The sequence below is a fragment of the Vidua chalybeata genome, chromosome 3, assembly GCF_026979565.1.
Source record: "Vidua chalybeata isolate OUT-0048 chromosome 3, bVidCha1 merged haplotype, whole genome shotgun sequence".
NCBI lineage: Eukaryota > Metazoa > Chordata > Aves > Passeriformes > Viduidae > Vidua > Vidua chalybeata.
Genome location: NC_071532.1, coordinates 93,598,611 through 93,615,983, shown reverse-complemented (window position 1 = coordinate 93,615,983; position 17,373 = coordinate 93,598,611). Strand labels below are relative to the sequence as shown.

The 17,373-nt window shown below is 37.5% G+C and overlaps 1 protein-coding gene across 4 annotated transcripts in view; it reads left to right on the top strand.

Annotated features, from left to right (window-relative positions):
* The window catches only part of FBXO25 (F-box protein 25), a 30,081-nt gene extending 16,401 nt beyond the window's left edge, over window positions 1-13,680 (top strand). For 2 of the 4 annotated variants that reach the window (XM_053938690.1, XM_053938693.1), the window contains 5 exons: window positions 811-904; window positions 1,637-1,821; window positions 3,696-3,878; window positions 6,037-6,180; window positions 12,436-13,680. In XM_053938690.1, the coding sequence (XP_053794665.1) occupies window positions 811-904; window positions 1,637-1,821; window positions 3,696-3,878; window positions 6,037-6,180; window positions 12,436-12,525 (696 nt within the window). In that variant the 3' untranslated portion in view covers window positions 12,526-13,680. Of the gene's footprint in view, window positions 1-810; window positions 905-1,636; window positions 1,822-3,695; window positions 3,879-6,036; window positions 6,181-7,519; window positions 7,820-9,819; window positions 9,847-12,435 lie in introns of those variants that run through there. The other 2 variants (XM_053938689.1, XM_053938691.1) reach the window with 2 other exon arrangements.
* The last annotated feature ends 3,693 nt before the right edge of the window (window positions 13,681-17,373 follow it).

Here is a 17,373-nt window from a genome sequence, read left to right as displayed (position 1 = left end):
TGAAATGTAAAAGCAAATGTGTCAGAATGGAGCAAGGGCTGCCTCTAGTAGCTATAGCTTGGCATTCATGTGTGGCAAGAGCTTAAGCTGTTGTGATTATTTTGCCCTAAACCATTGCCACTGTTCTTGTCACTTTTTTTTTGCTCACAGTAGTTTCAGAGGCAAATGTGTGGACAGCTAGGAGATTCTTACTATAATACTTAAGAGAAAGTTACTGATATGTTTTATACATTGCTCATTATTAGATTGCTGTGGTTTATTCTACCAGGGACCTGAATGTAGGTCTAATACAGAAATTGGTTTTGCCGAGTTTAGGCAAAATAGGGTATTTCCTCTCCATGAATAGAAAGTAGTGCACTAAATCCATCACATTTCAGTTTGACCAGTAAGATACTTTCACTCAGAAGCTGTAATTCTGGTAGCTGGTATCAGTTCAGAGTGATGTTCCTGGCCACCAAATCCGTCAGGGACTTCAGGACCCAGCCACATCCAAGTTCACATTTGTATTTGTCAGCCCCTAAAACAGACTCTCTCTGTTGCTTCACTACAGCTCATAAAGTATGTAATGTGCTTTGCCAGAGAAAAGTATTTGTACAGTATTTTGAAAATGTGCATCCTTCAGAAATTGTTCATGGAATGCTAGTGGGAATGGTTAAAGCTTTCCACGTCTTACTTTGTCTTCTGAAATCTGTAGTTATATTTTCACAAAATGCCAATGCAGGCTGTTGTAGGTGAGCATATGCACTAAATGTGCATTTAAAACCATCCTTTACTTCTGTCATTCTTATGACTTTTAACCTTTTTCTATAGCTTTTGCAGTTAATTGCAAAATCCCAGTTAACTTCGCTGAGTGGTGCAGCACAGAAGAACTACTTTAACATTTTGGACAAAATTGTGCAGAAGGGTAAGACCTAAGGATTTGTAATCTAACTGTTCAAATTTAATTGCTGTAACTAAGCTATCAACTGATTTTTTTTTTTGTTAGTTTTATTACCATTTTTACATTGTAAGACATAGTAATAGCATACTTAATTATGCCAGGTTTCATACTTCCCATCCCATGATTGCAGTAAGTTATTTTCTCTTTGTTATTGAATAAAGTCTATTGAAACAGGTTCGTGAAATTAAGTGACATTTAGATTCTATTCAAAAACTATTGGTTACTGTTCAATTACGCTCTTCACAAAATGCAAAAGCTTTTAGGTTAATAAAATGTTTGGGTTTCAGTTTGCATGATGTACTGAGACTCAAAAAACATAAGTTTTGATTATTTTAAGAAAAAGCCATTACATTATATTGATTTCTATTTTTTTTCTGGTAACCACACTAAATGGAGATGTTATACTGTCTGCTTTGAACTGAAGAAATTTGGGTTATAGCTACCTGTTTAGCATTAAGCTTATTAAATGCATAGCATGAATTTTTGCATCAAATTTGCCTATGAAATTGTTTATTATTGATCTTGCATGTAAGGAACTGCACCACTGAATGCCATGGTGGGAATTAGGGCAGTTATTTGTACAAAAACAATTGATTTATAATTAATTCATCTAAAAAATAGTAGTGATTAGCTTGAGCTGTTAGCTTGGTTAGCTCTTGTCATCCAAAATTGTATTTGGTTTGTCTTGTTTTCCAGTTATGGAAGACCAATATAATCCACGATTGATCAAAGACCTTCTGCAGGATCTGAGTTCTACTCTCTGTATACTGATTAGGGGAGTAGGAAAATCTGTGTTGGTAGGCAACATCAATATTTGGATTTGCCGATTAGAAACTATCCTTCTGTGGCAACAACAATTAAAAAATCTTCAGATGAACAAGGTATATTATTAAATCATGTTAATTAGTATTTGGGGGAGGAGAATTATGTTGAATTTTGCATGTGGATTTGTAAGTGAACCAAGTTTCATATATATTTTAAAGTTTTACTTGTTTTGTTTTATGAAGAAGTAATGTGAAATTAACTCATTGGCATCAACTTAATTTTCTAATGTTTTAGTAGCTTTTCTCTAATGAAAACTGCTACAGTGTGTGTACTGCTGCTTTGTGGTAGAGATGTATAGATAGAATTGGTTTTCCCACTCAAGTTTTAAAAAAATTATCTCTGTGAGATAGACATGAGGAAAAAGCCCCAGTTTTTAGTTCCAAAATAAATTTTCTACAATTGAAGAAATAAAAATCTAAGACGTTTTGGAGGTGTATCAACTCAAGTAGCAATTTTACAGATTTATTCATTAGCACAGTTGCTTTTGTACGAAAAAAGATAATGACTTCAGCATCTGGATTTTCCTCGTGTGACTGTGTTCAAAGCATGTGGTATGCACTGTTCCAGGGTTTTATAGTGGAAATGTCTGATGATAAGCAGACAACTTTTTTTAATTTGAATGGTTTACTCCTGGAAGAAATCCTCTAAGATATTGCTCCCTGTAAAGTCATACAAGTATTTTATCTATTGGCTCCCAGCTATGAAATTTTGAAATTGTCCTTTCTATGTGAGCTGGTTATCTGAATAAACCAACTACTTTTGGAATAGAAAGGAGAAATGAGAAACCTGGTCACAGCAGTTTCCATGTGCCAGGCCACCACAGCACAGCCACTTCTGAGAGTGCAGTTACTGCTGCACTTGTTCCCTTCCAGCGTGACACTTCCCTTGGCGCTGTTTTACACTGGCTGAAGTAGCCCATGAGGAGCCTTGCATCTGTAGTGCTCACATACTCCTTCTTCAGAGGAGGAATGCTGCTGCCTCTGCAGTGCTTGTACCAGATGACTCTATGGGAAGTCTGGTCTATAAGCAAGGTGAATGGCTGGGAAGGAAGCAGGCAGAAATGTGAGCCCATGGGTGCAGGGCTGCAGTGCTGCCACCACCTTTTGACAGGGCAGCTCTGCTCCCTGGGGCTGGCAGCTGCCCATGCTCTCCCTGCCAGCTGAGACCCTGCCTCCAGCCAGCTGGGCCTCTGCCACCTGACCCTGTGGGCTCCAGCTTTAGTTGTGTAGGAGCTGTGCTGCTGCTTACTCCACTACAGTTCACAGAGGTGTAAAGTCTTAATGAAAACATTCTCAGTACTCTCATCTGTCATCTCTGCAGATCTTCTCCTTTATAAACGAGGGGGAACTTTCTCTAGACTTCAGAAATTATCCCACTCTCTTCTAACTTCCAAACTGCTTTCATTTTGTATCTCTGGTCTTCAGTCTTGTATTCTATATTCTGTTCTATTCTCTAGTTCGCTTAAGGCAAGTTGATATGTGTTTTGTTTGCTAATAAAAATTGAGAAACTATAGTGATTCAACAAGGTAGAAATAATTGGTTCATGCCTTTCTTATAGTTAAGGCTTTAGCACACTATAGATGAAATTCACTAGATTATAGTTTTTGAGACTGCATAACATTATTTTGGGAGAACAGAAGTCTTTCAAAAATTATTTGAAATTTAAATAATGAATTTAAGATATGTTTATTTAAACAGTAGGAAAGCTATGAATTATAAAGCTTACAGCTTGTTGCTTCTTCTGTACCATTAGTCATTTAAATTTTCAACAGCAGTTAGAGAATAATTGTAGGCAAGCATTAACCATAGATTTTATTCAATGATTTGAAAAAACTAAACTATGACCTAAGATGCCTCTAAGGTAAAGAATCTTATTTGTACTTTATACTGTCACATTTTTGTAGCTAAAATCTTCAACTCTTACTTCCAGCAAGTCAACAATGGACTTACGCTTAGCGATCTCCCTCTCCATATGCTGAATAACATCTTATACAGGTTCTCTGATGGCTGGGACATTATTACTCTGGGTCAAGTGACCCCAACTTTATACATGCTTAGTGAAGACAGGCAATTGTGGAAAAAACTCTGCCAGTACCATTTTGCAGAAAAGCAGGTAATAAACTCTGTTATTTGTATAAATGTAGCTTTTTTGATATCATATACTAATAATGGAGCATGAACTTGCCCTTTTTGAGATAAAAGTGTATCATTGTGCAGTAATCATGAGTGTTCTCTGTATTTGGGGCTTGATTCCTCCTAAATGTTGCATTCAGTATGTCTGTGAGTTTAAGATAACTACTGGGCTGTTTCCTTGCATTCACTTTTAGAAATAATGCATTCACTTTTAAAAATAATGCAAGGAAACAGCCAAGTAGTTCTCCTAAACTCACAGACATACTGAATGCAATATTTTGAGGAATCATGCCCCAAATACAGAGAATACTCATGATTACTGCACAATGACTGCAAGATGGGCTTTTTAAAAAACTGCCTAGCAGTGTTGTAGAGGATACCTCTGTAGTGTTCCTCTGAAGTAGAGCTTGCATTACCAACTAAGGTAGGCAGACAGGTTTCTCAAACTTTTAAGCTACATGAAAATTCTGGAGAAGCCAACTTGAATCTTTGCTAAGAAGGTAAGAACAAATGCTTTGAAATTAATAATAGAAAGAGAAGCAGTACTTTCCTATCACTTTCTCATAAAGAGCATTGAATTAATCTAGGAATGACTCCAGAACTGTCTTCATTTTCTGACATTAATAAATGCTGGGAAAAAATCAGACTAGGTGAAAATAAACCTAAGAAAGTGGAAGGTACCTCATCAGAGCTGGAGGAAGAACTTTTGAAACATTCTGTACTGGAGGAAGCCAAAAGTGCCTGTTCTTAAATCTGGCAGGTTGAAGATGCTTGGTGACTACCAGATTAAGTATTATTGTAATGGGGAAGGCAGAACTGAAGCTCAATTAACTCATGCACCATTGACCCAAATAAGATTTTTTTTTGTGTGTGAGATGAAAGGTTTTAGAATTAACTGTGGAAAAAATAGACAGAAGCAAACTGAAAACCCATCCTCAGAAGCAGCCCAGAAGAATTCAACATAAAGTTACAAGGATAACAAATTTAAGCTTATGTAGCAGTTGAGTGGATTTTGAGGGTAGATGAGGGAAGCTCTACTGAACAGTGACAAAACTGGTTAGAGAGGAACTTCTTATACTAGGGTAATGCAGGGAAAAAGATCCTTAAGGGTTTCAGTGAAATTAGCTGTCCCTGTGCCCCTTAAAGTACTCTTGTACACAGTGTTTCCAGTGTGTTCCTGAATGTTCACATTCAATTTCTTACTAAGTTATTATCTAATGATATTACCATATCAAATTCTGCTTCTTCTCATTACAAGTGTACTGGCTTAGTAAGCCACAGAATCACGTTAGGTTGTTTTTTTCTGTCCCCTGCAGTGTGTTTGTTGAGCCATTGAAACAACCATGAAAACATAATTGATATCTGAAGAGCACTTTTGGAAAAAACAAGAGCCATTATGAAACAAAATAAAGTGTAGCTGAAATCAGAAAGGCAGTTCTATTCTCTCCCCATTCAGGAATTGTCTTCTGAATGAAGAAAGCCTTCAATGTATTAGCATTAATCCATACTGAGTGGAACAGAGGTCTTTTATAATACATACTTAATAAACCTTGTCTGTTTCTCAAGCTGGGGAGAAATAGCTGTTGTGCTGCAGCTAATCTTTACATGCAGATTAGGTCCTCAAGGAGTATGTCAGTGTACAAATTATTGCTATCCTTCTAGAGAGATCACAACCAAATGTGAAAAAGAAACATGTATATGCTTTTAAAATTAAAGGAAGAGCTTTATTTAAATCCATAATGCTTAAACAGAAAACGATGACCTGTAATGCACAATCATGTTTTTAAATCTCATTCCTGAGTGATTTGGGTTTTTTTAAAAGGATAAAATTAATTGCTTACAACTCTAAATACTGTTTGGTTAAATGCTTCTTGAGTATAATTAGAATAATTTTGAGACAGTAGAATTAGATCAGCTGTGTATGGCCTAGTTTTTCTGGGCAAATATGCACTCTCCTATTTTTAGTCTTTGCCTTCCATCTTTTTTGTGGCCAGATCTCTCACTGCTTTGCAGAGATGTATGATGTCATAATATTGACTTCAAAGAATTCTAGTTACAAAACTTCCCCCCACCTTCCCCTGTCCTTTGCCTGAATTGACTACAATAATTTTAAAGGAAGATATTAATTTTATGTCTAGTTTTGTAGGCATTTGATTCCATCAGAGAAAGGTCACATTGACTGGAAGCTGATGTACTTTGCACTTCAGAAATATTACCCAATAAAGGAACAGTACGGGGACACCTTGCATTTCTGTCGACACTGTAGTATTCTGTTTTGGAAGGTAAGAGCTTTGGAACAGATAATCAGAAATAAGTTCAAACAGCTACTGGTGATCATCTGCAAGGTCATCTTATCAGCTGTCTCATGTGAAAGGTGATTGGATAACTAATATCTAACTCTAAAATTATATATAAAACTTCCATATAAAATCTGTGTTAAATTCTGAAGTTGTTCTTAATCTTGCCTTCTTATTTCTTTGTATCTGATAACTCAATACTTAGAATTGCAAAGAAAAGTGCCATGTGGAAAGACTTACTTTCTAGTTAGTGACACTTACTTAATTTTACAGCTGAAATATCAGATATGGGTAGTGTCAAGTGGACAACAAAGAACAAGAAATGTTTGAGAAATTTTGGAAAATACTCATATTACTCATATTCTAAATAACATAAATTAGTTGCTCTTGTGTCATCTTTCTGTGATATTTATGAGAAGTTGTATGTCAGTGTGAGGCTTTTGAATTTTCCTTCAGAAAACCTAGGCTGTTTAGCAGGATAAGCTAAATTCTGCTAGAAATAGCATGTTCCTTAATTATATGATTTTGAAGTTGAGTATTTTTGATATCACGGGAGCCCTTCCAGGTAGTAATGTTTTGCAAAATTAATAGTAGGAAAGCAGGTAGCCAGAATTGGCTCTTAATGTTAAAAGCCTGGGCATTTTCTGAAGGATCTGTGTCAAGAATGACTAAGAACTTTCATTACAGTAGAATAAGTCTTTAGCACGTAACTCAATATGTAGGGTAAAGCTTCTCTCTGAAAGGGGAAATTTCAAAGGTAAGTACACAGGTGCATTTAGATGGGCATTTGTGGTATGAGATTTCTCTGGATTGCGTGCCTTCACTGTGTAGGGTTAATGCTTTCTACACTAAATTTCTCTCATTTTGATCTTAATATAATTGAAAAGTACAAGTCTCTAATATTAGGAATTACTTTGAATGTGTTTGGAATTAAATGTTTAACTTTGGAGATGGTGGGACAGTAAGAGGCAGTGAACCTGTGCAGGTTGCAGTAGTATTCCAGTAGTAGGTTATAGCAGTCAAGGTGACAAGACACCTGTTCCAATCTACTGCTGGAATAATAGGGCTCATTTTGGACTTTTAAATTCTTTGAAATGCAGCACAGGAAGCTCTAAAGGTACTTTGGACTGATGAGCAGTACCTCCTAGATCACCATTCCAGTGCTGCCTCATCCTAAAGATTTGGGCAGGTCTTAAAGTGACAGTGGAGTTATAGATTGTGCAGAAGCACACAACCAAAAATACTGGAGCAGGTGTTGGGATCTGCTGTTTCAACAAGAGCACAGTCAGCAGGTTGAGGAAAGCCATTATCTCTTTTCATGCAGCACTCATTAGACCATCTGAGATGCTGCAGCCGTGAGGCCCCCAGCACAAGGGAGACACTGATGAACTGGGTGAAGTAATCTGGGAGTCTGGAGGACTTGCCATATGAGGAGTGGCTGGAGAAAATTGCTACAGGGGGACATAAGAGCCTGCCATGAGGACAACCAAGCAAGGGAACAGTTTGACCACAGAGCTGATGCAGTTTCCATCCTTGGATGTGATCAGGAACTGACTGAAGCTCAGAGCAATCTGGTCTGATCTCACAGCTTAGCCTGCTTTGAGCAGGAGGCAGGGCTAGAGACCTCCTGATCATTCTGTGAGCCTACATTGCAGTATTCCTTGGCATCTAAGCCTTGTCTCTGTCTTAAAATAAATGATGATCAGGCTGAAATGGATTGTTAAATGAATTGATTTATGCATAATTGGCATCCTTATTGGTAGGGACAAGTTAATTGTTCATCTGAAATACTGTCCCTCTTTTTACAGGGCAGTGTGGGTCAAGTAGTGCTGGTCATTCAGTTATATGGGGGAAAAATAGTGCTGCTTTTTTTTTTTCCCAGACTCTTGTGTCTGTATCCCTTCCCAAACTTGCTAAAGAGGTGAGAAATAAAGCAGGGGTGAGGGGCAAAGGGATAGGAGGTATTTTATTAATTCTAGATAAATCCTGTTCTGGGTGAAAATATTCCTTAATCTGAACATTTTTCTGGCTTTGAAAATTTATTCAAGCTTCAGTATCAGACTTGATTAGAAAGACTGTTACATTAAATATGTATATGAGTGCTCAACATACAATTATATTTGTAATGCATAGCAAAAAAAAAAACCAAAATAAAGCAGAAAAACAACAAAATCACTACCACCAAATCCAAATTTTAAAAGAAAAATCACAGTTACTACAGAGGAAGTAGCAAGTGTTTGAATCTTGAAACAAATGGAAGCACTGTATTCTTCAGCTAGCTGACAATACGTAAAATTTTTGTTTCTTCTTTTAATGGTGTAATGCAGAAGTCAGGGAACTTTTGTTTCCAAGGTCATTCAGAAGAACTTCAGGCAGAGCTGAACACTTCTTCATATGGCATCTATTTTTATTTTTCTTCCCTCATTAAAGAGCAAAGCAAAACATTGGAATAGTTGCTGAGAAAAAGGTGCTAAAGCGATCAGGGCATGAAGACTAGGAAAGATTAATTTCTCTTAACTCAGTTGTGCTAACAAGGAACGTGGCTACTCTCCATAAACTGTTTTTGGAGACATAAGTGGTGCATAAGCATGAGACTATTTCGGGAAAGTATTTACACTAAGGGCCATCCTTGATGCAAGTAAATGGTAGTTTTGGGTAAGTGTGCTGAGAGTTAGGAGTTTCCAAGAACCAAAGCCACAAGGGTCTCAAATAGCCCAAAGGCACAGCCCTAGCTAGTGATGAGAAGAGTTTTTGGCAATTTATGAAATGGATAATATAATGTAATTGCTGACAACGTGAGAGGGCTACACGCAGGAAATTCTTGGAACCCTCTGTTTTGTGTGCTTTTCAAAGAAGGCCTTGCAAAAAAGGGACTGATGGCAACTGAGTTGAATTACCTATTGAACTGTTGAAGTAGGTAAATAACTTTTTCAGTATACTATAATAACCATAATGGGGTTTTAACAAGTCTTCAGGAGTTTTTCAGGAAGAGGTATTTGTATTCCTTTACTTGTCTAAAATCTGTAACCAAAGTCAATTTATATATAGCACATAGGAGTCTCCTAAGTTCTTTGTTGGAAGTACAGTGACTTTTGTACTCTTCTGTGTTAGGAGGGAGTCATAGGAAAGTTTTCATACTGAACGTCTGTTTTCAAAAGGACTTATTGCTAAAGGATTTAGCAATAAGTCTATGATGAAACTGAAAAATCCACATAATTTCAGTAGTGCAAAAGTAATGGCTAATTATTGTGCAATGCCTTTGTGAGTGGTTTAATGTATACTATTTCCTCTGTTCCAGAGGAATTGTGGCAGGTTCTTTTATTTTCCTGAGCTTACTTAGTAGCACTTTTCAGTTATCTCAGACATGGCCACAGAAGCTGAAATGTCTTTTCTTCTTTCAGTTTCCAGGGCTTTATGAAAACAGTGTAATCACTTTGCATAACACTTGGTTTTAGTCTTCTTGTGACTTCTGCTGATTTTGGTTGTTACAAAGCTGCTTGTGATTTGCCACAAGAATAAAAGACTTTTTCTAAATGGCTTACGAACCTTTGCTTAAATAAACTTTAACTCTGCTTCTTTTACTTTACGGCTCTCCTTCCTGCTTCCTTCTTCACGATTTCAAAGGACTACCACCTTGCTTTGTTACTCCAGGTATTTCTTCTGTCTCATCTGTTTTCATTGCTGACTGTTCCATAATGTCAAAGAGAATAATGTGTTCCTTTCTAATCTGATGCTCTCTGTTTTGATTTTTCTTTCTACACATCAGTTCAGCAGCAGGAATAGTTCGTTTCTTGTTCCCTTTTAGATAAAGGGTAGTGATAACTTCTCATCTCAGCTTTTCATCATTTTGTCTTTTATTATTGCCATAATGTCTCTTAATGCCATTTAAACTAGGAGCCATAATTCAGTTTCTAATAAGCATAGGTGTTAGTGGGATCAGACAGATGTTGCTAAGAAATAGGTTTCTCTGCACTCAGTGTCATTATAAACTGTTTTCTGCATGCCCTGATGTATTTAATTCAGTACTTAAATTTGAAGAGTAACATGTACCTCAGCTAACTTCCATACAAATGTACAAAAATTGATTTTATTGCACTTGGAATGCTGTAGTCGTATTTACTTTTATAGAGAATTTCTCTGAAAAGAAATTCCCCAAAACAGGCTGCATGTGACTTGAGGTAGTCAAGGGAAGCAATTAAATTGTTGTCTTCTGAATGAAGAAATGGTAAATATACTTTTACAGATCTTCTTAATAACTAGCTATGCTAGATTTCGGTGAAAACAACTACATTTGCCAGTAAACATTCCTGGAGAATTCTCTTCTTACTTTCAAAGAAGTCTGCTTTAGCTTTAAACATTGAAACCAAATTATTCTAACAATTTATTAAGTGTTTTTATTTTGTTACTGAGTTTATTATTCCCATAAAAATGTATTTCTCTCGAAATGAGGAATACTCAAAATTACAAGAAAGTTGTGATTCTTCTTTTCAGTTCTCATAACTTTTTTCACTGTAAAATTTATTTTGTTTTCAATAACTAAAAACATCAATAACTGATCTCTGAGATATTTTTTGCACCTGTAATTCCCAACTGGGTAGAACTTTCAAAAGCGCTTTTATAACAATGTGCAGAGAAAGAAGCATGTCACAAACTCGGTTTAAAATATTCAGGAGTACAAATAAGAAAGAGGATAAACCCTACATTTTTTCCCAGAATTATAATTCTGGTGGTGTTTTCTCCTGGAAACTAGGAAAGTATGATATGGCAATGGGTAGAGAAGATAATAATCCATTAGCAACTACCTTTGAGTGTTTTCTGGTGTGGTGCAGTTCTTCCTTGCAGATGTCATCTCAAGATGAAGGTGTTAAGGTTAACACTTCTGATTTAGGTTTTTGCCATCTGATCTGTCTCATCTACAGATTCCCCCAATAGGCAGTTCTCCCTGGGTCTCTTTTTTTATGTGTGTGTTTGTCTTTCCCTCTGTGTCATGAATAACTGTTTCTCAAGTGATGTTAAAGCAATTATTAAAAAGAGTGGGAGGATGAGGAGGTGATACTACCTGGCATATTCTTGTAGTCCTCCCTAGACTTAATGGAAAAATACAGATAAAAAAATCTACTGAGTAACAATTTCCACTGGAAAAGCTGAGCAGTATTCAGAATGTATTTCACCTGGTGCACTTAGGTGCTGCAAAGACTTTGGGTGGGAATGTGGCAGTGAGGAAAAAAAGTATCACTTAGAGATTCTTTCCTTCTATTATCTGAATTGCATGTAATTGCACTTCCTATGGAAACAAAAGCAATGAAGACCATAGTAGTCTATGATCTGTTTGTCATGTATTTATCTAGTTTTCTTGCCTCACATGGTGCATTCACCAACATGGGTGGAAAAGGGACAGAAACTCCTTAAAGCCTGGTGAGGACACTTCTGTGCCTTACAACAACACTGACAAGTTTTTTATCTTCTCCACTGAACTGTCTGGGAACTTCTCATTACACCTCTGCACTTCCCTCATTTAGGGGGTTTTAATAAGATACAAAACACAACTTTTTGTTCAAAGATGAATTTGAATCTTAAATAATTGGACAGGTCTGCTGAGGTCAAATTTCTGTAAGAGGAGAAAGAAAGCACTGCAGGCTTAGTGAATTTGTAAGGACAAAGCCTTTCCACCCTGTCTTCTCTATTCCTACTTTGCCTAGGTGCCAACTTCTTTTTTAAGGCAGTACTTTCATTTCACTTGGGGAAAAGGTAGGTGTGAAAGACAAAAGAAAGATTAGGGGGAAAATGTAGCAAGGTAGAAAAGCTTTTAAGACTGGGAATTCAAACACACTGTTCAGGATTTTTGAGAAAATATCTGCTACCCATCATTTTCAAAGCAAGGGACTCATTTTCCCTCAAAGCAATAGATGACTTCAGGTTTTCATTAAATAGATAATTTTGGTTCAATAAAGCTCATGCCTTTTTGCCTTTTTGTTATGCTTATCAAAAAATAATGAATAAGAAAGATGATACTTTTTCAAAGGCTCCAGCTCAGGTTCTCGTAGAAGGAGAAAATTGTTTTGGATTTGATTTTGCTTTGGGTTTGTTTGTTTGTTTGTTTGTGGGTTTTTGTTTGTTTGTTTTTGTTTGGTTTTTTGTTTGTTTTTTGGTTTTTTGGGGTTTTTTTCTCCCCTAAATTGGGGGTGAAAGGAGACTGACTATGGAAAGAGAACTTACTTATTTTTCTCCTTCATTTTTCAGGATACAGGACACCCCTGCACAGCCAGTGATCCAAACACCTGTCTCATGCCAGTATCTCCTCAGCATTTTATTGATCTCTTCAAATTTTGAGATACTCAGTAGCTGTTCTCCTGTGTTTGTGGCCGTTTTTTGTGAAGATTCAGACAGGATATGTTATGCTTTTTGTGCAATATATTTAAGTGTTATGTTTTATTGTAGCTTAAAAAAATATAGGGGGGAGATTATCAGAGAGGTTTATTTAGCATATTGCTTTTGTGCAGAATAGCAAGGAGGAAAGGAGAAACATTAAGAAAATTTCATTGTCAGGAAATCTCCAGTGGACTTTTTTTCAAGTCCAAGACAGACCACTTTAATCTCAACTTTAAATCCATGCTTTTGACGCCTTAATGGTTGGTTAAAATTATGTAGGGGAGTTTTGAAAATTTCATGGAAGAATTAAACTACTCTTGCAGGGACCAAAGGGAGGGGGGGTTTTGTTAATCCTTCTTTCTATAAGCCATGGTTTTCAAAACACCTCCATATAATTTGCACTATTATAAAGAATAGGCCAATATTCTCTTGGACTCTTACTACATCATTACGAAGGTGGCATTCATTATTATGAGCTAGTGAGTAAAATAGAACTGTGGTTATATCTGCTGTTGGACCTATATGAATGAAGGAAATCAACCATTTTTTGTACATACATTATGCAAAAATATTTATTTTTCTTAAGGACTTTATTAAGCATTTAACCTGTCTTAGCACATCTTGCAGAACTCGTGAGACCAACCTGGGGCTACTGGAAATCTTTCTGATGGTAGCTACAGCCTTCATTTATACTGTTTGGAATGTCTACAAGTGCAACTGCATTAATTTCATCTTCTAAGAAGAAGACATTATTGAAATTTAATGAGGATGGAGTTGCTTGTTCCAAGACTGGTACAGTGGCAGAACACTATGCTACCAACTGAGGTTTTAACCTGACAAGCTATGGGAAACACTGAAAGTCAGTCTGAGCTGGAGCAACTTCTGCCAAGTTAATCAGATGATAAATTCTCCAGGAAGCAGTTTTTTTCTATCCTGTAGAACAAAATAAATTGCTTGGCTTAAGGAGGTAAAGGAAAAATTGTGGAAGTTTTGGGTTTGTCAATGAAATTTAATAATATGTAATGTACAGAAAAAATAAATCATGTACCATATTCTGCACTTGCTTGTTCTGAATCCAGTTGTGTACAGTGTAATAAATCATGGTTTTATCTGTTATTCCTAGAAGCCTCTGGTGCATGGAGATGAATCCATTTGAATTTTGTAAGATCTTTCTGTAACCTGTTGTCTCTAGTAATTGGTAATGGAATGAGAAGCATACAAGCAGTCCTAGTGCTATTGCTTTACAGTAGTTTGTTGTATTTTCCCTTTTTGTAATAGCAGAGCTGGGCTGTTGATAGGCTGCACAAGAAGAGGAGAATATTTATGTCCTCAAGGAATAGTTTTATGTTAACATAGGTCTTTGTGATTGAATTGCTGATTTTGTGGATTTTTCAATACAGGGTTTTGTGGATTTTTTTTCTTTCTTTCCTTGCAGGTGTTGGCTGTGGCAAAAGTAATGTTCAGGTGTGGATCCAAGGACCTCCATTCTTATTCCTGTTCATTCAGAGCATTGCTGCAAGCCTTGCTTTCTCAGCCAAGCACTGCTGCAGCCACTGGATTTGTTAAGGACCCAGCAGCCCTTCTTTAACAGCAATTTGTTCCCCATTCATTTAATTCCTGTATTAGGTCAGACGCTTTCCTGTCTCTGTGACCTCAGTAACCCTGACAGTGGCTGGTGGTGGCTGACATCCTCTAATCACTCCTTTATCATGGTTACAGTTTTGCTACCCTGCATAAAACTTCCTGTAAATATATGGATGCTTTCTCTGAGAGCTTGAAAGAAAGGTTTTAAAGCCAGCATTTGGTTTAATGCTGCCATGAGCTCTTCACCCTCGTGCTGAGGGACTGTGCAGAACCACCTCTCCTGCAGACAGAGGGCAAAGCTCTTACACTGTGACCTGAGAGATGCCCAGCACTGGAAAGACAAATAAGGTGACAGCTGGGGAAAGGTATTAAGAGAGCTGAGAGGAAACCTCTCTCATAGCCACTGAATTGAGGAGGGAGAGAAATGACTTTAAGGTCTTATAGTCCATTTTAAGACAGGTTTGGAAAAAATAGTTTTCATGTTCAGCTTAGTGCCCACCAGGATCCCAAAGTCAGTATAGTGGCTTTTTAAACATTTCTTCTGGATAAGAGATATACACAGATGTGCTGAGAAGCATTTCAGTTCAAGACTCTTTATTTAAGAAATCTTAAACACTGAATGTGGAATCACATTGTCATGAGCAGTAATACAAGCTTTTAACACTGGCAAAACTGAGTTTTGGGAATAGTTCTGTAACTCGTTAAATATTAGTGAATACATGGCTTAGACTTAAGGCAAATAGCTTGGTTAAGAGTGGCTATGTGATGTGAAGTAATCAGATGCATAAGAAGATAGCTTTCAATTCTGTTACTTAAGCAAAAAAGCTAAGGCAGTGATTTTGGTAATAGGGTTGGTGGTGTTTGCGTTTTTGTGGCGGTCTGTTCAGTTTTTTAATTTAAATCACATAAAGAATGGGGAAAGGATTTCACCTTTAGGATACCAATCTTTAATACCTCACCTGAAGCACAGAACATATTTTGACAGCTTAAATTAATCTTCTTTTCCTTTACTCCAGCACTTTCTTGTGTAACCTAAAGCACCGTAACCATGAGAAGGGTTATACCTTAATGTGAAACCTCTGCTCTTTGGCCTCACGTGTGCTGCTGTCCTAGGAGGAAGGGCAGGCACTCTCCCCTTCAGCAGAAAGGGTGCCTTGAAATGTGTTCTAAATCCCTAAAGCAGAGGTTTCTTTTTTTGGGGGGACAGCTTTTGTCCCCAAACCTGGATCTCCTTATAGACAGATTTTTCAGTGGCAGTGGTAGGAAATCATGTTTTAACTGTGGCCCCTCCAAGATCACTTCCCAATCCTGGGTGATTTTGCTTTTAGTGAATTCTAGTCCTGAGAATAGCAGTTCAAAAACAATCAGGATATTCGCTGCCATAGTCCACAAGGAGCTTGAAATTACAAATTTGAAAAACAAGGTCTCCCTTCCCACTCCCCAGTCACCACCTCCCAAACCTGTCTCTGAGAGACTCCTGGCCTTTTTTATTACATTCTCTCCCAACAGTTTTGTTCACCTATTTCTGGGAAAAGACATTCTGCCATGGACCTTCTCCAAGAACACTGTGTGAGCCTTTCTCTTTGGATGTCAGACAGGACTGAGGCTCTTACCTGGAAAAAACAGAGGAGTGGGACCTTGCTCGCTCTTTCCCCCTGTTCCCCATCCCTGAGAAATGCATTAAGTTGCTTTAGGAGAAGGAAGAAGCTGAATTTCAGGAAAACACCAAGCTCAAACCAAGAGTTCTCTACTAGGACTCTCATTAAAAGACTAGTGGCCTTTTTGCAGTCTAGAAGGCAGAAGCAATGAGGGCTAGCAGGAAGCAGAAGGTAGGATGGGGAACAATAGCAAAACATTTTGGATTTCATGGTGCACAAATTAGCATATTTACAGCTCCATCATTTGGCAAAGAACTTAGAGGAAGGCTAGATCCTTAATATCCAACTAGAGTTGCTTGAATTGGCAGATAGAATAGGTACTTGCATTAAATAAATCAATATCAAGTGTTTGGAGATAGTTGTTAAATTAGAATTCAGAATATTGAAACACTAGCTAATTATGCTATTTGCTTGCAGTGTTTTTATACTTTCATCTGCAAGGCTCAGGTCCAAACCCTCAAAGACACTGGAATGTAATTCACAGCAAACATTCCTACTAAGTTCAGTAGGATGAGGGTTACCTTTAATGCTTAAAATATCTCTATTGAAGGATATGACAGATAAGTTGATCAGAACATGAGAGGTGAGAGTAAGGTTGGGTTTCTTTCGATTCCCATGGACCATCATCTGTGCCACACACAGACCTGTCCCTCTACCTGTCACACATGCTGGTAATGCTTATTTCCTGCAGGTTTATGTGTGCATTCTTCTACAAATATGAATAAAACACCTTCAGTTTTACATCTGTTGCACTTCATAATCATTGTGCCTTCGAAGTTTTTCTAACAATTTTCAAGGTTTACACCAACAGGTTTACTGCCACTTAATTCTAAAGTTTACTTACTTGATTTTTATATGCTCTTCCCACTTGAATGCTATTTTCTTGTAGTATCTACAGCAAAACTATAATGGAAGAGTAATTTGTTTGCTTAAGTCAGTTTTCATTCCCATAATGCTCAAATACAGAATGAAGTTCTGCATACTGAGAGCACCTCTTCCTAATGTTTTGGTTCTCATTATTCTCTTAGGCACAGCCATTATTTTTAGCTCTATTCCTACTGGCAACTTTTAAAGCTGCAGACCTGCACTCTCCTTCTGAACTCAGTGGTATCCCTTTAGAACTTGGTAAATTTATAAAAGCAGTACTTTGGCAGCATTTTCACTAGAACCAGATATGCTTGACCATAATGCAGCAGCTCCTGCAGTTGCATGTCCCAGGCTGCACCTCTGCTATTTTTCCTTACGCAGCTCCGCAGTGCATGGCCTGCTCCTGTGCCCTCTGTGCCCTTCCCCTGCTCTTACACTGAAGCCTGACCATGTTTAAGCAGCCACTGGGCAGAAGTGAGACCACCCCTAAGCAGGATGGGTGTTGCTCCATGGCCTAGTTCAGCCCCCTCACTTCAGTAGATTAATCCTACCACCACTTCAGCTCTTACTGCAAGCTACCCATAGGCCTTCTGCTGATCCTATGTTTCTTCTGCTGCCTGCACTCACCTTCTACATTTTTCATCAACTAAGTCTAATATATAGGCATAGTAGTGTGGAATAGATCTGGAGAAGTGTTTGC